This window comes from Amphibalanus amphitrite, unplaced genomic scaffold (assembly GCF_019059575.1).
Source record: "Amphibalanus amphitrite isolate SeventyFive unplaced genomic scaffold, NRLGWU_Aamphi_draft 000911F_arrow, whole genome shotgun sequence".
Taxonomy (NCBI): Eukaryota; Metazoa; Arthropoda; class Thecostraca; order Balanomorpha; family Balanidae; genus Amphibalanus; species Amphibalanus amphitrite.
Genome location: NW_024882405.1, coordinates 72389 through 95898, shown reverse-complemented (window position 1 = coordinate 95898; position 23510 = coordinate 72389). Strand labels below are relative to the sequence as shown.

At 51.9% G+C, this 23510-nt stretch overlaps 1 protein-coding gene across 1 annotated transcript; it reads right to left on the bottom strand.

The window, feature by feature from the left end:
* Positions 1-13660: 13660 nt before the first annotated feature.
* LOC122367962 (protein O-mannosyl-transferase TMTC2-like) lies at positions 13661-20750 on the bottom strand. The gene is made up of 8 exons (XM_043341532.1): positions 19762-20750; positions 19136-19250; positions 17604-17689; positions 17155-17402; positions 15735-15875; positions 15133-15217; positions 14701-14879; positions 13661-14305 (listed from the first exon to the last, which is right to left on the bottom strand). The coding sequence occupies exons 1-8, from the start codon at positions 20171-20173 to the stop codon at positions 14078-14080; spliced, it is 1494 nt and encodes a 497-aa protein (XP_043197467.1). The 5' UTR covers positions 20174-20750; the 3' UTR covers positions 13661-14077.
* Between the last annotated feature and the right edge of the window lie 2760 nt (positions 20751-23510).

Genomic DNA, 23510 nt, shown 5'->3' with positions numbered 1-23510 from the left:
CGGATATACACAACAATCATACTTCCACTCGTGCATCCCTTCTCACTTCTGTCATACGTCCAGTTATACCTCATAATTATCAGAGTTAGCCGTCTCCGATCCCTCCCTCTTTGCCTAACTTCCCCCGGTGGTGCTAAGGCGTGCGCAAGTCATTATTGAGTCATTGGCCTTAAATTTCATTAACCGTTATCCCTTCATAACCACAATGCTCCGTACATCAGACAAACGCTTCATAATGCTCACGCTACACGAATAGAATATACGAACCACCACAGATTTCGGCACTCCGCCCTTGAATTACGCGACTTATAGCGGGTCCAAGACCATGCCGAACTACCTACACACAAATAATAAACACACACGCACGCAGGTTGTTGAGCGAACAATGGACTTACAGCATGGGCCGGTAAACCTTTGCAACAACGTACGCAGCCCTTGTCTTACTGCCACTCACGCGTGGACCTACCTTCTGCTGCCAGTGGTCAGTCAGCATCTCTAACACACTCCAGCCCACGGTTCCGGAGCTAGAGCTCGCAGGGCACTCAGTAGCCCGGGCTTTCCGCGGCGGACGTATCTAAAATTTGAAAGCCGGGTTGGGTAACTAAAGTCCGTCCGTGATACTAATGACCGCATCTCGCACCAGCCATAGTTCAGGGTTTCCGGGCCAACCCGGCGACCTAAAAAAAGGTTAGCTCTCGTCGGCTAACTACAAAGACGACACGCGTCTTCCACGCACGCAGGTCCACTCGGGGATATCCTGCACTCAACACACATCGTCGACTACCAGCACATAGGCGTCCAAAGCCCTATCTATCCGTGGCTGGTAGTTAAGCTGTCGTCACAGACCTATTCGAAAGGACCAGAGCATGGCCGGAGCTACTCGACTGACTGCGGGTGGCCAGCACCGTCTGACTGCGATCACCCGACTCGAATGCTCGGTATCTAATGTTCACCCCCGTCTTGCGGCATTATACGTTCCTTCGCGGGGCATTACTCTTCCGGCGGCATACGATTCCCTCGCTGAGACGCCCGGGGTCCTAACCACCTCCGAAACTATCTATGTCGCTCTTCAAATGACGTCCCGCGCCGACCACTTGAGGGACCGATAGCGGGCCTACCTATCTTTTTGAAACCGGGCTGGGTAACTAAGGTCCATCCGTGATACTGATGACCGCATCTCGCTCCAGTCATAGTTCAGGGCTTCCGGGCCAGCCCGGCAGCCTAAAATCTGCCCAGCCTCCGAGGCTGTTAATCCGAGACGGAACACCGTCATCTCGCGGCGGCCCACCCGCCGATACACATCCCAGGCGACGGCCCACGTGACCTTAATTATCACCCAGGCCTACCCTGGGCCGGAACAATCGGGCCACTGGTCCCGTGTCCCGCTAGCCAGAGGTTAGACAGACTACAGCCCGTCGTCCCCTCCGAGCCAGGACACGAGGCTGACCGGGTAACATTTCTTGAAACCCTCCTCGGCGGTCTGTGCCCGACTCGCCTTCATCCTCACGTTTAATTTCGCGACTTATTGCACGCATCCAGGGCTTACTCAATCGAGGCCTTATATCTAGTGGGGTCTGTCCGAGTTTAGCGCCATTCGGGAAACCCGATTTTTCTATTTGTACAGTCCGCGTCTCTACTCGCGTCTCATCTCCCTCCTAACCCATGGCCGCGTCGGTGGATTCTCCACGCACAGGGGCGTGACGTGCATCATCTATCTCCCCGGTTCCATCCCTTGCAGTGTCCATGTAGAATAAAATTACATATATTTCGTGTGCAACAAGGTCTAGTGTGTTGCTTGTGTGCGGACCGTTGGTAAATTGATTAGTGGAGTGCCAGGAAATCCGCTGGCGAGGGCATTTGGGAGTCAACCGGAGGAGCTCCAGTATCGGTTGGGCTAGGGAGGTCCTGTATGTGTTGTGTATAATCGCTATCGTTTGGACCGTGGGATAATTCGGGGAGGATGGAGTGCCAGGAAATCCACTGGCAAGGGCACTTAGGAGTCAACCGGAGAAGCTCCAGTATCGGTTAGGTCAGGGAGGTCCTGTGTGTATTGTGTGTAATCGCTATTATTTGGACCGTGGGATAATTTGGGGAGGATGGAGTGCCAGGAAATCCACTGGCAAGGGCACTTAGGAGTCAACCGGAGAAGCTCCAGTATCGGCTAGGCTAGGGAGGTCCGGTGTGTGTTGTGTGTAATCGCTATTGTTGGACCGTGGGATAATTTGGGGAGGATGGATTGCCAGGAAATCCACTGGCAAGGGCACTTAGGAGTCAACCGGAGAAGCTCCAGTATCGGTTAGGCTAGGGAGGTCCTGTGTATGTTGTGTGTAATCGCTATTGTTTGGACCGTGGGATAATTTGGGGAGGATGGAGTGCCAGGAAATCCACTGGCAAGGGCACTTAGGAGTCAACCGGAGAAGCTCCAGTATCGGTTAGGCTAGGGAGGTCGTGTGTGTGTTGTGTGTAATCGCTATTGTTTGGACCGTGGGATAATTTGGGGAGGATGGAGTGCCAGGAAATCCACTGGCAAGGGCACTTAGGAGTCAACCGGAGAAGCTCCAGTATCGGTTAGGTCAGGGAGGTCCTGTGTGTATTGTGTGTAATCGCTATTGTTTGGACTGTGGGATAATTTGGGGAGGATGGAGTGCCAGGAAATCCACTGGCAAGGGCACTTAGGAGTCAACCGGAGAAGCTCCAGTATCGGTTAGGCTAGGGAGGTCCTGTGTATGTTGTGTGTAATCGCTATTGTTTGGACCGTGGGATAATTTGGGGAGGATGGAGTGCCAGGAAATCCACTGGCAAGGGCACTTAGGAGTCAACCGGAGAAGCTCCAGTATCGGCTAGGCTAGGGAGGTCCTGTGTGTGTTCTGTGCTCCCCGTATAATCCCTGTGTGCACTGTGTAAAATCAAACAGATAAAGAAAACTGATCGTTGTAAATTGCTCTGGCCAGACACCTTGGAAATGACCTCTTTCCCGACTGTGGGTTGGCATATGGCCTTTTATGCTCCATCCTCCGATCCCTGCCCTTCAGCACTATACTCACACTCGTATTTCAATATTTACAAGTCCCATTTATTTACATACTCCGACGCAACACCTTAAATTCCCTTACACGTCAAATTTAAAAGAAACATTCTGGGCCCAGGCCGCCCATCAACTGAGCCCCACAAGCCGCGCGGTGCGGTACACAGTCGCCCGTCCCTTTCCAGACTCCCCACGGTGTATAATCCCCTCCGTCCGCCTTAATCACCACGGGGCGCCGGACGAGGGTCCACGTCGGCACGCGTCTCGCGCCACGCGCACAGTTACATAGTTTACCGAAATCGAATTGTGAACTTAAGCTACCTAGACTGAAAGTCCCAAGAATAAATTGAACTACCTAAACTGAATGGCCTAAAATATTGCAGACGACACCTAAAAAGGGGAATACAATGTGGCTCACATAGCAGTAACGAGGGGGGGGGGGTTACTTGAAGGATTTTAGGGACTAGGTGCGCACCCGTGTTCACCGCGTGACCTTACTTGAGATGGAGTCGCTGACATGATGGTCGTGTCCGTCCAGCGCCCGGCCCGGCGGCCAGAGCCGCCGCCGACGCCGTGATGCCAGCCGCTGGTGTCTCGTGGGCTGTCCGCGATGTCAGACGAGAGACGTGGGCCGAGAGTGCCACCGGCGCGGGATGCGTCGTCCGAGAGAGAGCCAGAAAGAGCGTTCCAGTTCCGTTTCATCAACTTATACTTTTGATGACGTCATACTTCAGAGGGCCGGGCAGCATCTCCTTGTCCAATCTTTGTCCTCCATTCTCAGAAAGTGCGTTTGGCTCCGCCTTCAAACGTTCGTGATTTGCTGAAGTTCGGCACCCCCGGCCATGCAGTCGCACCCTTTCACGTAGCGATCGGGTGGAATTCGCCGCCGGCGCTCACGGCGCCTGAGGTGCCAGGTGGCGGGCCTGGCCCTCCGCTCCCCCTTGTTTTGAAGTCAGCTCCGGCCAGATGTCCTATATTTTGTCGTTGGCGACCGAGTTCCATTTCATCCTGTTTTCGTACAAACCGGGTCGGTTCCCGCTCCCCTTTCTTGTTTTGGTTCAAATCAGGGCCGGTCTGCACTCCCCTCTCCTTGTTCTCTGGCGGGGTGCCGAGCGTGGGACAGAGTCTTGTTTTCCAAAGGCTAAACTGATTAATGGCTCGAGGCTGGCAGAATGGCGCGTTTCGGTAGGTATGCTATTTGTTGGCTTCAGATCCGGGTTCTCATGAAGTGGGGTGGTCATCTATAGAGGACCCCTGTTTGTCAGAGCCTACTGCGCCGTCTGTGTGGACGCCAGCTGGGACGGAGAGAGGGTATCACAGCCGATTTAGCCGGCTGACCGTGTCTGTGCGGCGCTCGCAGATGGCCGTGTTTCAGCTTGTGGCACAGCTTGCAGTTCAGCATGAAAGATGAAAAAAATGTAACGCATCTGCGTTACATTTTCAGACCTCTTTTTATAGTCGCGCCCCGCGACTAAACGTTTGAGAGCCCGCTTCTGCCGTGCTATTTGGTGCCGTTTCGTCGTGTTTCTTGGTGACTTCTGTGACGAGAGCGGGTGGCCGTCTTCTAAAGGATTGGTAGTTATTTCAACAGGAGTGTTCGGTTGGGGAGGATGGTAGGACGAGCTTGAATGATTGGGACATAAGGATTGCGGGTTTTTGTGTCATTGCACAGTATTTCAGGCCATTCTTACATTTCCAGAACTAAAATATCACACAATATCTCGTTAAACTCCACCTACCTCGCCAGAAGTTCACTCAAAGCAATGGAGATTGTTGACGCGTCACGATACAAAAAAAAACTACACGCACACATAAATACAATGATAGATTTGGTTACTCCAATTCAGATCAGTTTAACAGATAACATACCAGTGCAGACTTTGGTGTGCCTGAGCCGAGCCTGGCACCTGACGGTGGATCCACGAGCGAGCCACGATAACTCCGGTCCGGGAAGGCCTTTGTTGGCGAGCTGGCGGGCGTCCGCGATTCGGTCTCGAGCCGGCCGGCTGCTGCTGTAGTTGTGTCCAGTTCCGGATTTTCCCAGTCTCGTAGTTGTAGCCGTGGTTCTCGCCGACCATCGATGTCGAACGCAGCCGCCCTGGCGAGCTGTCAGGGCTGACTACGGTCGGCCCAGAACTTGTCGTCTGTGGCTGAGCCTGGGTTGGACGTGGCTCCAGCGCACTTCCGAGTTGTTTCTGCTGGTCTGGTGGCCGGCTGGGCTGCGCTCTGGTGTAGATTGCTGATGATGGTTTGGCTGTCACATCCAGTGGGAGACGTGGTCCCACTGCAGCCTGCTCCATGATTACTGGCTGCGATGTTGAGCACTTCGCTCTGACCCGCTGCGGATCTCGCGAGTCGGTCTCGAAGTCTGGAAAGTGGGAGCTGCCTGCAATTGATGAACGGCGGATGCGGCGGGCGGTCCAGAAATCGGCCCGCGGACTGGTCCGGTCCATTTCAGCTGTCTATGTTGGTCGAAACAGGCAGCATCCAGGTGCCCCCGAATAGTCGTGTCTAATGATGCTCCGAAGGTGATAGAAGTCGTCACCATCACCCAAGTTGCTGTCTGATTTTGTTGTAATACCTGCAATGTTGATTGCTAACAACATTTAAGTTATTCGGTATATCCGTCCCTCCTTCTCCTTCTTCCGGTCTTTGTTGTTATTTGTTTCAGGCGTTGTCTTCATTTTGAGCCCTCTTGGGCACTGGCTGTCAGCATCAGGTCAGTGGTTGTGACTAGCTTTTCTGTTCTTCTGTCGGCATCTGTTGTTCTTCTATTGCGTGTTTGCTCTCCCAACTTGATCCGTGATGTCACTATTCTCAAATCATTTGCATATTCTCTTCCCAGCTGTTGATTCATACCTGTGATTTCATGTCTGTACTGAAATTCAGTATTAGTGGCATCGTTTTAATCGGTCTCCTCCTTCAATTTCTTCTCTTCCCGCCGTCAACCTCCGCTGTGTGCCGTCCTTCTTTTCACCTTACTGTTCTTCATATTACATACTTCAATAACAACCCCGATCATCTTCAGTCTGTGCCGTTACCTTCCTTTCAATATCATGCGTTCTATTTATCTTTCTTGCCGTCTTCGGTCCTGATTTCATTTGAAAACATTCAATATCTTCATAGAGACGAGCTCAGCCGTATCTGTAGTATGTACATCGGGTTCGGCAGCACATGACTGCCTGTTCTGTAACGGGTTTTCCGTCGCGGAAAACGGCTCGTGGACGGTTGCCGGTCTCCTGTCAGTTCTCTCCAGAGGTGGGTCAGTCCACGGGTCACACATAGGTCACTGCACCTTTTTGGTATAGGATGGGTACAATCTCTTAAAATTGGGTTACAATGGCATCGTCGGTGTGATTACTCTAACTTTGGATCACGGGATTTCACTCAAGGTTAGGGTTCGCTGATGTGAGCCACATAAATTTAGTTAGCGATACCTGTAGCTAAAAGAAATACTAAATACGCTCGCCCGTCACTGAAAATTTATACTCAAGTTACCCTTATCATGACCATTTTATTTGATATCAAGTAACCCTTTTATTACACATTTCATTCAGCTATATACACCCTTCAGCAATCAACGCTTTCTGATTTCAGTCAAAAATCGATTTCAACCCGAGCAACGCTGTACTGAGTGACCAGCTCCCACTGCATCTATCTCAGACATACACTAATACGTTTCCTCACTCACGCTCGCATTTCCTCTGAAATTTTAGCTTTGGGTTCGGCAATGCACGTCCGTCCACCGACTTCATGATTCCTTTGATTGATCCTACCCCACGTTGGGCGCCAAATCTGTAGCGGGATTTCGCGGCGTTGCGGGGCTAACCGGGCGGTCGCTTCTCAGCAGGTGGGCTGGCTCGAGTGGGGGTGTTAAAATCGGCCTAGTGGGTGCGCTTCTACTCGTAAAAGCCCTTCTCGGTTCAGCCCCTCGCGAACTCGTCCCGACTCTGTCTTTGCATTCTCCGGGGCGATCAATCATCGGAAACACATAGGCCAGGGTTAGGGAATGGGAGATAATGATAAATGATAATCAATTACCCTCGATCATATTGGTATAGAAAATCAACTCTATTTAACAAAAAGTCCCACTCTCAAACAACAGCGCCTTTCCTAGCTGAGGGCTATCTCCCACCGGATATACACAACAATCATACTTCCACTCGTGCATCCCTTCTCACTTCTGTCATACGTCCAGTTATACCTCATAATTATCAGAGTTAGCCGTCTCCGATCCCTCCCTCTTTGCCTAACTTCCCCCGGTGGTGCTAAGGCGTGCGCAAGTCATTATTGAGTCATTGGCCTTAAATTTCATTAACCGTTATCCCTTCATAACCACAATGCTCCGTACATCAGACAAACGCTTCATAATGCTCACGCTACACGAATAGAATATACGAACCACCACAGATTTCGGCACTCCGCCCTTGAATTACGCGACTTATAGCGGGTCCAAGACCATGCCGAACTACCTACACACAAATAATAAACACACACGCACGCAGGTTGTTGAGCGAACAATGGACTTACAGCATGGGCCGGTAAACCTTTGCAACAACGTACGCAGCCCTTGTCTTACTGCCACTCACGCGTGGACCTACCTTCTGCTGCCAGTGGTCAGTCAGCATCTCTAACACACTCCAGCCCACGGTTCCGGAGCTAGAGCTCGCAGGGCACTCAGTAGCCCGGGCTTTCCGCGGCGGACGTATCTAAAATTTGAAAGCCGGGTTGGGTAACTAAAGTCCGTCCGTGATACTAATGACCGCATCTCGCACCAGCCATAGTTCAGGGTTTCCGGGCCAACCCGGCGACCTAAAAAAAGGTTAGCTCTCGTCGGCTAACTACAAAGACGACACGCGTCTTCCACGCACGCAGGTCCACTCGGGGATATCCTGCACTCAACACACATCGTCGACTACCAGCACATAGGCGTCCAAAGCCCTATCTATCCGTGGCTGGTAGTTAAGCTGTCGTCACAGACCTATTCGAAAGGACCAGAGCATGGCCGGAGCTACTCGACTGACTGCGGGTGGCCAGCACCGTCTGACTGCGATCACCCGACTCGAATGCTCGGTATCTAATGTTCACCCCCGTCTTGCGGCATTATACGTTCCTTCGCGGGGCATTACTCTTCCGGCGGCATACGATTCCCTCGCTAAGACGCCCGGGGTCCTAACCACCTCCGAAACTATCTATGTCGCTCTTCAAATGACGTCCCGCGCCGACCACTTGAGGGACCGATAGCGGGCCTACCTATCTTTTTGAAACCGGGCTGGGTAACTAAGGTCCATCCGTGATACTGATGACCGCATCTCGCTCCAGTCATAGTTCAGGGCTTCCGGGCCAGCCCGGCAGCCTAAAATCTGCCCAGCCTCCGAGGCTGTTAATCCGAGACGGAACACCGTCATCTCGCGGCGGCCCACCCGCCGATACACATCCCAGGCGACGGCCCACGTGACCTTAATTATCACCCAGGCCTACCCTGGGCCGGAACAATCGGGCCACTGGTCCCGTGTCCCGCTAGCCAGAGGTTAGACAGACTACAGCCCGTCGTCCCCTCCGAGCCAGGACACGAGGCTGACCGGGTAACATTTCTTGAAACCCTCCTCGGCGGTCTGTGCCCGACTCGCCTTCATCCTCACGTTTAATTTCGCGACTTATTGCACGCATCCAGGGCTTACTCAATCGAGGCCTTATATCTAGTGGGGTCTGTCCGAGTTTAGCGCCATTCGGGAAACCCGATTTTTCTATTTGTACAGTCCGCGTCTCTACTCGCGTCTCATCTCCCTCCTAACCCATGGCCGCGTCGGTGGATTCTCCACGCACAGGGGCGTGACGTGCATCATCTATCTCCCCGGTTCCATCCCTTGCAGTGTCCATGTAGAATAAAATTACATATATTTCGTGTGCAACAAGGTCTAGTGTGTTGCTTGTGTGCGGACCGTTGGTAAATTGATTAGTGGAGTGCCAGGAAATCCGCTGGCGAGGGCATTTGGGAGTCAACCGGAGGAGCTCCAGTATCGGTTGGGCTAGGGAGGTCCTGTATGTGTTGTGTATAATCGCTATCGTTTGGACCGTGGGATAATTCGGGGAGGATGGAGTGCCAGGAAATCCACTGGCAAGGGCACTTAGGAGTCAACCGGAGAAGCTCCAGTATCGGTTAGGTCAGGGAGGTCCTGTGTGTATTGTGTGTAATCGCTATTATTTGGACCGTGGGATAATTTGGGGAGGATGGAGTGCCAGGAAATCCACTGGCAAGGGCACTTAGGAGTCAACCGGAGAAGCTCCAGTATCGGCTAGGCTAGGGAGGTCCGGTGTGTGTTGTGTGTAATCGCTATTGTTGGACCGTGGGATAATTTGGGGAGGATGGAGTGCCAGGAAATCCACTGGCAAGGGCACTTAGGAGTCAACCGGAGAAGCTCCAGTATCGGTTAGGCTAGGGAGGTCCTGTGTATGTTGTGTGTAATCGCTATTGTTTGGACCGTGGGATAATTTGGGGAGGATGGAGTGCCAGGAAATCCACTGGCAAGGGCACTTAGGAGTCAACCGGAGAAGCTCCAGTATCGGTTAGGCTAGGGAGGTCGTGTGTGTGTTGTGTGTAATCGCTATTGTTTGGACCGTGGGATAATTTGGGGAGGATGGAGTGCCAGGAAATCCACTGGCAAGGGCACTTAGGAGTCAACCGGAGAAGCTCCAGTATCGGTTAGGTCAGGGAGGTCCTGTGTGTATTGTGTGTAATCGCTATTGTTTGGACTGTGGGATAATTTGGGGAGGATGGAGTGCCAGGAAATCCACTGGCAAGGGCACTTAGGAGTCAACCGGAGAAGCTCCAGTATCGGTTAGGCTAGGGAGGTCCTGTGTATGTTGTGTGTAATCGCTATTGTTTGGACCGTGGGATAATTTGGGGAGGATGGAGTGCCAGGAAATCCACTGGCAAGGGCACTTAGGAGTCAACCGGAGAAGCTCCAGTATCGGCTAGGCTAGGGAGGTCCTGTGTGTGTTCTGTGCTCCCCGTATAATCCCTGTGTGCACTGTGTAAAATCAAACAGATAAAGAAAACTGATCGTTGTAAATTGCTCTGGCCAGACACCTTGGAAATGACCTCTTTCCCGACTGTGGGTTGGCATATGGCCTTTTATGCTCCATCCTCCGATCCCTGCCCTTCAGCACTATACTCACACTCGTATTTCAATATTTACAAGTCCCATTTATTTACATACTCCGACGCAACACCTTAAATTCCCTTACACGTCAAATTTAAAAGAAACATTCTGGGCCCAGGCCGCCCATCAACTGAGCCCCACAAGCCGCGCGGTGCGGTACACAGTCGCCCGTCCCTTTCCAGACTCCCCACGGTGTATAATCCCCTCCGTCCGCCTTAATCACCACGGGGCGCCGGACGAGGGTCCACGTCGGCACGCGTCTCGCGCCACGCGCACAGTTACATAGTTTACCGAAATCGAATTGTGAACTTAAGCTACCTAGACTGAAAGTCCCAAGAATAAATTGAACTACCTAAACTGAATGGCCTAAAATATTGCAGACGACACCTAAAAAGGGGAATACAATGTGGCTCACATAGCAGTAACGAGGGGGGGGGGTTACTTGAAGGATTTTAGGGACTAGGTGCGCACCCGTGTTCACCGCGTGACCTTACTTGAGATGGAGTCGCTGACATGATGGTCGTGTCCGTCCAGCGCCCGGCCCGGCGGCCAGAGCCGCCGCCGACGCCGTGATGCCAGCCGCTGGTGTCTCGTGGGCTGTCCGCGATGTCAGACGAGAGACGTGGGCCGAGAGTGCCACCGGCGCGGGATGCGTCGTCCGAGAGAGAGCCAGAAAGAGCGTTCCAGTTCCGTTTCATCAACTTATACTTTTGATGACGTCATACTTCAGAGGGCCGGGCAGCATCTCCTTGTCCAATCTTTGTCCTCCATTCTCAGAAAGTGCGTTTGGCTCCGCCTTCAAACGTTCGTGATTTGCTGAAGTTCGGCACCCCCGGCCATGCAGTCGCACCCTTTCACGTAGCGATCGGGTGGAATTCGCCGCCGGCGCTCACGGCGCCTGAGGTGCCAGGTGGCGGGCCTGGCCCTCCGCTCCCCCTTGTTTTGAAGTCAGCTCCGGCCAGATGTCCTATATTTTGTCGTTGGCGACCGAGTTCCATTTCATCCTGTTTTCGTACAAACCGGGTCGGTTCCCGCTCCCCTTTCTTGTTTTGGTTCAAATCAGGGCCGGTCTGCACTCCCCTCTCCTTGTTCTCTGGCGGGGTGCCGAGCGTGGGACAGAGTCTTGTTTTCCAAAGGCTAAACTGATTAATGGCTCGAGGCTGGCAGAATGGCGCGTTTCGGTAGGTATGCTATTTGTTGGCTTCAGATCCGGGTTCTCATGAAGTGGGGTGGTCATCTATAGAGGACCCCTGTTTGTCAGAGCCTACTGCGCCGTCTGTGTGGACGCCAGCTGGGACGGAGAGAGGGTATCACAGCCGATTTAGCCGGCTGACCGTGTCTGTGCGGCGCTCGCAGATGGCCGTGTTTCAGCTTGTGGCACAGCTTGCAGTTCAGCATGAAAGATGAAAAAAATGTAACGCATCTGCGTTACATATAAGATGGGATAATTTGGGGTATCCTTTTGAATCTTTTCTTATATGAAGGCAGAATCTTTTCAAATCCTCTGAAATATTCGCTCGATTATTGTCGAAGCCCACATTTTGTTGAAATGGCTCATTGGAAATAAATTACAAGGTCGTAACTTGAGACGGCGCACTCGAATTCCTCTGTCCTCCCGCGCTTATCGCCGAGAGGAGTGGATTCAATTTCCAAGTCATCCCTTTGGTGACGCCCTGCAGATCCACTTTCAGCCAGCACGTTCTCTGGGCTGTAGAACAGAGCAGTTTAATATCTCGCCGCATACTTCTCTGGAATTGCATAGCGAATAGCGATCATAACGTGCATTCCATTTAGCATGTTTCTGATAAATGAAGTGCATACAAAATCGACATCACTGGATGCAAGTATGCTGCGAGAAACCATTCCCAGATACAGCGATCTTACACAAAATCTTCTCAAGGCATCACGAGGTAATGTATCATCGGTAGGTATGTATTGCATGCAGTTATCCTATGCAATGCGTATACAAGCATAAGTATTAAGTAAGGCCACTTTTCCATGGAGTGACTTGTATATTTTTGTATATATTCACGTCGATATTTAACTATTCAGCATTGCGCAATACCAAAGCATCATGCCCCACGAGGCCAGCAGTCCTTCCATTACGTTTCTGGGCCCGTTGTGCATCCACATACATTGCATTGATTTTAGGCAGTCTGTAGTCTCGGTGTATCATGTTAAGCTGAAGTGTTTGCGACCAAATTGGATAGTGTTCCGAGCCAAACATGTTGATCTGACGTGCAGCTGCTATCGTATTTTGAGAACGATCAGTAGAATCGCCGAAGTGGAAGGCTGACTAGAGCTTGTTTCTACCTAAGCAAATCAGATACATGAAATGCCCTTGTTCGCATTTTCCCAAGGTTGGATAGGCAGCTTCTTAATGCGCCAGAAAAGAACAGTGTCTTATTAGTTTTGCTATGTTTTCACGACTTTCACGATTTATCACAAATCAAAAAAGGGACAGAAACTTGATGTCATACTCGTAAACGTTTGGTAAAATAAGTATCAAAGCAGATATTGAAATCGTTCACGTACACCCATGATTTGTTCTTTCCAGAGCTGCAAATGCATACCCCTCAACGTTCCATACATCATTCGTCACCTCCTGCAGTATTATCACGACGTTGTCGGTATCATTTGACGCAACATCTTCCCGTTTCGCTGTCGACACGTCTGTCCATCTTTCGGCACCATTCGGCGGCGGACATTTGGTGTCGTTTCCGGTTTCTGTGTCGGCTCGACTCATCGATCGGTATCGCCGTTTCCGGTCGACGGCTCGGCTCGGGAGGTGTTCCGTCCGGCTGGATGGGTCGACTCGTCTGTCACCACCGCTGGCCACGCCCCCCCCCCCCCGACCACGCCCCCCCCCCCCCGACCACGCCCCCTCGGCGCTGATAGACGACGCCAACGGGCGCTAACGAGCGTCTCGGTCGATAGTAAACCGAATACAAATAGTGCCAGCGGCAAACAAAAACGACATCCATCATTGGCGGCTGTCATCGGGTTGCCAGGCCACCTCGGCAGAGGAGTCGACTGGCCTGGTGGTCCCCGAGAGGGCTCGAGCGCTGAAGAGATATCGACTATTCGAGGAAGCCCAGAATGGGCTCGACTCGGGAACCAATGTGACACAGCTGTTCATAGGTCAGTTGACGGCGTTGGTCAGTTCATAGGTCAGTTTAGGCGTTGTAATGTTTATGCTGAAAAAATCAACGATATGGATTTTGGTTGAATCTTGCAAAATACAAAATGTTCATGTTGATGTTGATACAAAATGGATGAATGCAGATTTTGCTTGATTTCTGTCTTCCTTTTTATCTGTGTCTCTGTCACTTTCCGTCGTAATGCCCACTTGTTTGTGGTTGTCGGGTGAAGCGAAAAATAAACACAAAATAAGTAAATAACCCAATTATTCAGTGACACATTAAGCGATCGAGAGAATCGACGTGAGCATTCTGCCCCACGATACAGTCTGTCAACCATCAATAGATGTATTACATTGCAAGAACAACACGTTGATAAAATAGTTATCCACCGTCCGATACGATCATCACATTAGATATGGGGAACAAGATCAACACTCTCTCTGTGCGCGGTCGATTTCACGTCGCTCTCAACCGGGAGGGCAATACCGATCGACAAACAACGCGTTCATTCTGAGATCATAGTGGCGATCTGGTGGGACTGGTCGGTAGCTCCACCTCTCGCCTTCGGTATCAGGCACAACAGTGAGCCAGGAATGCAGGATTCAACGTATAACTCTCGACCATGTGACGCCAGAGATCGGTCGGCTGGGCGAGGGAGCTGCTGGACCGCATCTCCCTCCCTCCCTCTATCGTCGCTGGCCCGTCGCCCGATCGACAACAGCCCAAGGCCGCTGTCAGGGCCGAGGTCAGGTGCCGTTGGCGGCTGACCGCCCTCTGCGTTCACGCCTCTCGGGGGTCGCGTCTCGTGGCTGCAGGTCGTGCCTCTCCATGACGTTGTAGAGACGCTCTAGGTTGACCTCAGTCACGTGATCGCCGGGACTGAGACGCAGCGCGGTCAGGTAGGCGGCCTCTGCCTCCCGCAGCTGGCCGGTTAGGTGCAGAATGGCGCCCAGGTTACGGTGGCTTTGCACGTCCTGAGGACAGAGATGCGGTGTCAGACAGTTTGTTTTACAAAGAGCCTGATGAAGCGCGGGTAGTGACAGACTGACACTGCCAGCGTGTCAAACTTGCAGATCGATTGGTGGACAAAGATTAGGTCATTGGATGTGGACATTGAGTGAGTGCACGACTAGCAATTAATTGCTAATTAGTGACAATCAATTAGTGGCATTGAGTAGCTAACGACTTCGAACGACTTTAAAACTCTTCGGACATCTATTCATTTATTCAAATTATTGTATTTGATTTAGAAAAAACGAACAAAAAAATATATTTCAGAAGACATAAAAAGTCGATGTAAATTGAAATGATTTTGGTCAGACCACATACCAGCCCTCTCAGATCTTTCGCGCCCCGCGGGCGCACATACCTCGGGTCGGATGTGCGCCGCACGCCGGTAGAAGTCCTCGGCCTGCTGGTAGCGTCCCAACTCGCGGTACACGTTAGCCAGGTTGAAGGTCAGGTCATACTCGCTGGGCGCCAGCTCAGTGCCGCGCACATACACAGCAGCTGCCTCACGCAGCCGGCCCGTCTCATACAGGAACTGGCCTGAAATTGCAGGGAAGCAAAGTTAGAGCCTAGATGAGTCCATTGGAGAGGAGATGGTGCTGGGAAGAGGTGAATACAAACACAAAGCAGTCACTGCCAACCGTAGTTAGAAACAGATTAAGCAGCTCATTGAAAACCATGCTATCAGTGACGTCAAATTATCGTTATAAGAACCGTAGGAATTAACAATATCATTTTTTGCCACCTCTTACATTTTTAAATATGTTGCAATAGTTTGTGCAAACAAACTCACCGTAATGAAGGTAGACAACATAGTTGTTCGGCGCCGTTGTCTGTGCTCGGTGAAACCAGCCCTCTGCCTCGTCTACGCGAGTTTTCTGAAACAAGATCGGAAGGTAAAATAGAAAAAAAAAACGAACTCTGGTAACAGAGCTAAGAGATAGTCGGGCTAGAACACTCCTCAATCAGATGATATTTACCAGCGATGTGTCTCTGCACGTTTCAACACATGCATAAAGCGTTTAGCTACATTGCACTGTGTGGTACAGATGCATATTGCATATTCACATTATTCAACTCAGCTCGCGAGAGACGCGGGGTACATTATCTTGTCACATGCAGTATGCAAAGACCATCAGAAACACACTCCCAGCGGCAAGAAGCGCTTCAGGAGCTGTGTCATCTTTGTCACACTGTGTTTCAAAGGGCTGCTTTGGGAACACCGTAGGGATGTTTGATGTTATTTCGTTGGATAGAAGCAACAATGGCGTGCACGAAGTTGAGTAATATTGCGAGAACGCAAACACAGCAACGCGTTCATTATAAGATAAGGAAAAGATTAAATTTACTATCGCAATACGCCCAATAGTCGTACGTAGTCTGTAAGCCACTTACATTTTTGGCGAGCATTTTTCCGTAGAACAGGTGGGCGTGCACCATGGCGGGCTGAATTTCCAGCGCCTTCTTGAACCAGCTCTCAGCTTCCTCGTAGTTGGCCATGCGGTACTGAGCCTCTCCGATCAGGTTATAGATGGTCTGAAAGCGAAGTCATGTCGTCCAACGTAAATAGCGGCACCACTCTCCGGGCGGCGCCGCCCCCGCCCCCGCCCCCGCCCAGACCGCCCGCCGGCCGGACACTGCATATGCGGCTCACCCCCGGCTTCCACGGCTAGCGTCTGCACGGCGTTTACCGAACATCACATCACACTTAGCGCAGATGGAACCCTGAACCCGTAGATCAGCGAGGCTCGGTCTCAGACGAGTGAAAGGTCAGACGGCGGAGTTCTGGGAGAATGGAAAGTGCTAAATTGTGCCGACCTGGCTTGCAGACCCAGTACGCTGATGAATAAGATAAGCGGATGGATAAGATAAGCGAAAAATGTATGAACAGATGCGAAATAAATGAACATCTATCCACGTAACTGTAGCTACGTGACTTACAAAGCCTACTTCATCCTCAAGTGTTTGTTTTGCACCGCTCGACAGTAACACAACTGAGCAGCCCAAAGTTCGGACATTACAAAGTTGTTCAGGACGCGGCTGTCGTGTCGAGGCTGGCGCCGGTAACAAAGCGGTGACATGTGTCAACGGTCGGTGACATCGTTATCGCCGGCTCTAACGTGATTTGTGACACATCGGCCGGCCATATTGGTCTGATCCGTGAGACAGATGGGTTCTGCGCTAGCAACAGTTGTCAATATTGACGTCATCATCGTCACCGCCTGTAGTGCCACTGCCACCGCCACTGCCACCGCGACTATCGCCCGCGTTTAAACTGTTACCACCGGCAGCTCCACCGTCCCCGCCTCCGCCACCGCGGCCGGTTGAGACGGATGGGTTTTGTTGGGGAGCGGAGCGGTCGGAGCGCCGAGGCCGCTCCCCTCCCTTCCTCTTTCCGTCGCAGCTGTTGCTCTGCCGGCGGCAGCCGACTGATCGCTCAATAAGCCGGATCGCCAGATATGCAGCCCGGTTGAGACAACCGCGCGGCCATCGCGAAAGGAACTTCAGAAAACCGACTCCTCACCAGAAAGGAATGTTTCTTTCTTCCGTGAGCAGTAAGAGGCTTGCTCTATTTATTGAGAGCTTTTATTGTAAATATCCGTTGGAAATATCTCAGCTAAAAAGCTTTTAACGGTGTACTCCTTTATGGGGCGCCTTAGGGCATACTATGCATTATGCAAGTCCGCTTGCTCACTTCTCATTACCAATTTCCCGGATTTTTTTTTTTCACAGCAGTGCTAAAATGCATGCTATTCAGCCGATGTAATAAGAAAACATTTTTTTTTTTATTAAACCTGAGACAGTCCATACTCACCTCTTTGTTGTAGCCTTCGGGAGCCAGTCCGAGTGCCAGGAGGTACTGTTTGAGGGCCAGGGGTGGGTCCTTGTCCTCCTCCGCGTACAGCCGACCGAGCTCCACCAAACAGCCGACCTTGGCCGAGGCGTGTGACCGGGGGTCACGTATTCGCGACCCGTGCAGGTCACGGCAGGCGAGCAGCACTTGTCGAGCCAGCACAGACTGACCTAGCTTCAGATGGGCGTGAGCCAAATTGAGGTAGGCTTCTGAAAAGGTGAAATGTGCCTAGTGTTACTTCCGTTCATATTCTGTTGAGGAATGAAATATTTGTTTATGTATCTTATCGTTATGAGAAGCTCGCATTGCAATGTCATGTCTTCACAGTAGCGATCATATCAAATGTACCCAGCAGGATTTATAACCGATTTAGATTTTTACTAGCATGAGCAAAAAATACTTCAACTTACGAGCAAATTGTCGTCGATATCCGACCGCATCTTGGTAGCAGGTTGCTGACTGACGGTACTTCCCTTGCGAGTATAAAAGGTTTCCTCTGCAAACAAAACAAAACATCAGTGAGTATCGACCGCAATTACTTTGCACCGCTGCACCAAGATGGCATTAGGAGACCCTCGCGAGCACAGTACCGTTTTTGCCGTGTACTTCTAGCCCACACCGCGCGCATCCGTAATGTAATTTTGGCCAAATGAGCGCGGGACTGAGTCATTTCACGTGTGTGAGTGTCATTTCGGTCCGTTGACGGAACAGCGCCGAGCACGGTGAGATGAGTCCCCCGGGACGGGGCGCGCGGCGCTGTGACACTAATCGAATGCCAGCCCCGGACGGGTTATACACAGCGGGGGAGCGTACACAAGCGCGGCTCAACAGCGCGCCGACACGGTCGGCTGCAAACTGTATTAGCTGATGTTAAAACAGCCGACGGTGTTGTTAGGGACGTGCTGGTGGAGCGGAGCAGCGCCAGCGCGGCTCGGTAGGCTGCTCGCGGTGATGCCTGGGAGGTATACTGTGCCGCGCGGCACCGGTGGTTAGCGGCACAGTCTACCAGTACAGGTGATATGCTCCGGCTGAATGGATTTCACAGGGCGCCGCGTCGGTTGAACAATTTCTGATGTTTATTTGAAATTCTACCTCTACTCTTTAGAAATGAGAATATTGCAAGTTAATTACTGTAATAAACCAAAAAACGTAACGTGAGTTCTCTGCACTTAAATGTATTTTTGTCTGTACATGACTGTGAGGTTCCGTGTATTTTGTGAGGCCGTAATGTCACTGACATTTTACATAGCATTCATGTTAGAAAATCTATGTGACGTGCCGAAAACAAATTACGGATTCCATTGAGCTAATGACAGGTGCTTAAGACATATTGATTTTGCAGCTTGTTTATGTGCGCAATGTCTTTAGCTACGTCTCTGTCCCAAATGAGTGTTCTGCAGCAGAGTCTAAGTGAGTTGTCGAATTGCTGAATAGCCGGCAAACAGGTCAGTCGAGTCAGCAGAGCCGACTCCCACGTAATGGCCGAGCCGGTCCCCGGATACCGTAATCCTATTACGGCTTCCGACTGTCCCTGTTTACCTGCTGACTTCGCAGTGGATGCCACTCACAGAAGTGGCTCCCTCCTGTGTATTGCGAGGCCGGACTCTCCCTCCCCCGCCCATCCCGCCCTCTCTCTCTCTCTCTCTCTCTCTCTCTCTCTCTCTCTCTCTCTCTCTCTCTCTCTCTCTCTCTCTCTCTCACTGTCCTCTCCTTTCTTCCCTCTCACGTGCTCTCTGTCTCCCTCCCTCCCTCCCTCTCTCTCTTTCACTTCCTCCCTCCCTTCTCGCTCTCGCTCTCTCTCTCTCTCTCTCTCACCCGCTCTGTCTCCCTCTCTCTCTCTCTCTCTCCCTCTCTCTCTCCCTCCTCCCTCCCTCCCTTCCAATCGTCCCGCTCTGGCTCTCTCGCCGCCCGCCCAATCGGCGCAGCACCGTCGGTAACTCACAGGTTATAGTGGACGTCTGCCATGTTCCCTCGGACCGAGAGCGCCGCCCGGTAAGCCCGCTCCGCCTGCTCCAGACGACCCTGGCTGGCCAGAATGGTGGCCAGGTTACCCAGCGCTGCAACGAACAATGCAGTCAAAGGAGAGCCGTTCAAAGAGAGACGCGGCGCGGCAGCCGGCGACTGCAGGGAATCAGGGAAAACGCTAACCCGAGTCGGCTTCCGCGTCATAAAAGCACAGTGGGGTTCCATACTCTGCGGGGCGGGCTTAGCTCGAGAGAAGGGCGCTCGGTACGGTTTCGTTTCGCTTCTGACACTAAAATGTCAAAGCGTTGCTGTTCATCCAGGCAACTTCATCTCAAGTTGATCCTAAAGATTTCGTTCGTCTTTGGTTATGGCTGGACGGCACGCCCAGCGTTTAGCCTTTAGTTTCCAAACCGTTGAGAACAACTCGGCAGTTTGTTCCGAAGAAAGGGTGGCATTCTTTGAAATCGATGTGCTTAGCAAAGGCAATGTAATTGCCTACAAGGGAACGAGCCACTATCATCTGTTAAATGACAATGAAACAATATTTATAATCAAATCCCACTCCATGTAAAGCGCACCCGTTCACTCGATAATTTCACTCACATTTGGCCGGTGAGTGTCGGATGCCAGCGGTGTAGAGGGCCCTGTCGTCTCGCCAGTCCTGGTTTCTGACCACAGTTCGCGCAGCCAGCACGGCCAGAAGCAGCACACTGAGGGTGGGCCCTATCCGGCGCCAGCGGGACTCCGCCAGAGCCAGTCCGGCACCCACCAGCAGACAGAACCCCACCGACGGGGCGTACAGGGCCCGCTCCGCCACCAGAAAGCCCACGTAGAAGAACAGATTGCTGGCAGGAAGAAACATGAGCACGGCGAAACTGAGCGCGAACAGCAGAGACGCTCGGCCCGGGCCGTCCGCGCCCGTGTCTGCCGCTCTCTTCACGGTGTTGTTGTTGTGGTTGACGTTGATGCTAGCTGAGCTGGTGTCGGAAAAAGGATGACACGCTGCGTAAAACATGGCCGCCAGGCCAACATAAAACACGGCCGAGACGACGTTCCTGAGATCGCCCAACTGTGTGATGAGCGGCACGGCTGTCTCGGACCAGTCGTAGCTGAGCTGGCTGGGCAGCAGCAGCAGGCCCGCCGAGACCACCGGCAGGTGCAGCAGGGTCAGTGCCCGGCTCAGACGGCTGCCGCACGACGCCACCGGGTTATCGGCGGCCGAGAACCAGGGCAGCCGGCCGCGCAGCAGTGACAGGCGCGCGGCCAGCAGCGCGCAGCATGCCAGCGCCACCAGCGCGCAGCACTGGCGCAGCCGCTGCAGACGCTTGTCCTGAAACGGAACAGGCGTTTGGAGCGTGAACTCCGGGTAATCTGCAGTTTGAGCCGCTTGGGTTAGCGAAACGCTAGTCTTTGGTGATACCTTTACTATGTTACTTATATATGTTACTTTACTATGTTACTTATGATACCTATTCAGTTTTCATAAAATGTAGTTATCATTGGCCGTTTTCACGACGGAATAGCAGGCATCTATTTAATCCCCATTTGATCCTTTGGTTCCTCAGGAATTTTAGTAGTTCTTTTTAGTAGGTTCCCCAGCTTTCGAATGAATGGTGCGTTAGTTTGCTATTTTTCTATTAAATATCACATCGATTTACTTTATCTAAGGATTTATCACTAATATCAACATAAAGCGTAAGCACAATTATAAAATTATGAAATTATTAAATACTAGTACAATAGTTAAAAAAAGATACTGAGTTGCCAGGCTTCAAAGAATATATTCATTTATGGCGCACGACAGACATTTAGAAAGCAGCGCCCTGTTTTATTGCACGCTGCTAGACGCTTCCATTGGGTTTTGCAGGCCGAAGTCATTGGTCGTTACACGTATGATGTCACGCGACTTGTGGCCTGTCACGGCTCTTTAATGATCTCCACTAAATGAATGCAACAATGGCCTTTTAAGTTGATCTCTGTGGCCATCTGTCTATGGAGCGACCAATATGAAAGTTGGGTGAATTTACCGGGGTTACATGACTATGAGCAAGCAAATGTGTATCAGGAATGGATTTAGGTGGAGAATTGCGCTGGACCATGAGTGCTCGAACGCTCCCAATTCCACGCCGGTTTGGCTTTGGAGCCGAGACAGACGATGCGGGTCAAGGTCACCGCTGGGGTAACGGTGGATTGGCTGCACCCGAGCACCCGTAACGCGGCACAATTCTCCATCTATGGATTTTCCTATTCGCTCAGCATTGTGATAGGCGTTCGTAATAGCATTTACTCTGCTCATGTACCTATCCCCGGTTATTTAAAAGAAGTTTTTGTGGGGGAATATCACGGCTTTAGGTACTCGGTGGCCCTATTCACGACTTTCAAAGAATGCTCCGATAACTAAACACCGCACAGACCTACTGCATTAGTGAATCTGACAGAAGGTCTGTGGAATTACATCCCCCCTCACCACACCCCTAAAAACTCATCCAGTGTCCAAAACCACTTTTATCGACTCGCCAAAAAAAAAAAAACGCACACACACACACACACACACACACACACACACACACATACACACACAAAGCATGGGGCATGTCAGCTCTCAGTTCATTTATCATTGTCTTTACCATGGTTCAATTGCATTGCGCGATTTAAAGCACGTGAGTGCCTATATAGTATATATGTGGAAAATAATATCTACAGCAAAACATCCAAAATTACAAAGGCTACAATGCTTAAAAAGTAGGTTCATCAAGGAAGCCCATTTTTACTTGCGTTGTGTTGCCAACCATGCGATTCCAACGCGGGCTATTCGCAACGTCTGTTAAGGCACGTTAACAACTGACAAGCCGCCACCGCTGCCACTTATTCATAGATGGTTGATATCGCAGCTTGGGCGTCAGCAGCGCGGCCCACAACGCGTCGGCGCCAGCGCACGCAGCTGTTGGCACTCGGCAGCCGGTGTTGAGACACGGCCGGCCGGCCCCATGAAGGAGAAGCTCTTGGTGCAAAGCTTTGTGATCGCCTCATAGCCGCCTTGGATGTCATCTTTCTTGGCAGATCCATCCGTTCAGATGGTACGGTGCAGTCTGGATAAAGGACGAAGTCCAACGCCGCTAACCCCGCGACCGCCACCCCACAACGTGGCCGCAGACCGAACGGGCGTGAGGGCCGTAAGGGCCACCCCGCCATCCGGTAGATGGCTGAGCAGCCGGGCGCAGCGGCGCCTGGGCGGCGGCCGCGCTGAGATGAAGTCCCAAACCGCCATGTCGCCATCACCGCCATCACCATTGCTGCAGCTGTTCCCAACCGCCTCAATCGCCGCCGTTTTGCCAGCAGTCGCGCCGCGGAATGGCAGAAGCTCTAGAGTAGCCTCCAGCGCCCCTCTCCGCACGTGTGCAGGTGCACTGCGGCCGCCGGGTCCGACGTCCAGGCAGAACATGATATTTCCATGCTGCTCCGACGGTGGGCTGGTCTTGTTTGGGCGTTCCTCCACTGTGACGTCGGTCACGCCTGCCCCGGCCAGGGCGCAGAGGCCGACGTGTCACCATCCGGTTGCAGTCCTCAGTCGGGTCGCAACGTGTGCCTCTTCCGCAGCGTGGAGCGCGCTCCCGCTGGGCAGCGATACAGCCAAAAGTAGCATAGCATGCGGGCGGCCAGCGCTGCGCCGGACAGCGGACCCATGCCGGGGGTATGCCGGTCTCGGCCATTAGCGGGGTCGTCGGGGCCGAGGCTGTACATACAGCTGGTGACCGCGTGAGCCGCCAATCGAAGCTCACGGCTTATAAGCTCGACGCGGGCATCACACGCCGTCCCGATGGGAGCTCCACGACGCCGCCGCGAACTCCAGCGCGGCTCGCAGCGCGAAGACCAGTACGGACGGCCGGGGCAAACGGCGTGCGGGAGTCGCAGGCGACGTTCTGCGGACAGAAAGGGTTGGGCATAAGCTGGTCGGCAGGACACTCTTGAGCCGAGCCTTTGATGTAATTACAGATGATCCAGAAGCATGCACAAAAATTCATGACACACTATTCTCATTTATGTATTTGCTACATATGATATGATATACCAGCTCATGATCAGTGACGCATTCTGGGCAATATGTTCTAAAGTGAAGTAACTGAAGTTACAGCTTAAAAGCTTTAAAAAACAGCTTAAAAAAAACACACACACACACATTCGATAGCTTATGAGAATAACATGCCTTGTGTGCTTAATGCAGGAAAATATTTTTTTCACTTTTTTAGAAACAGCAAAAGAGTTGTCAACAAGCCATGTCAACTATCTAAACAATTTTTATGGAAACTGCTCTAGCTAGCTTAAAGTTCCACAACGTTTCCGGAGCACCGTAC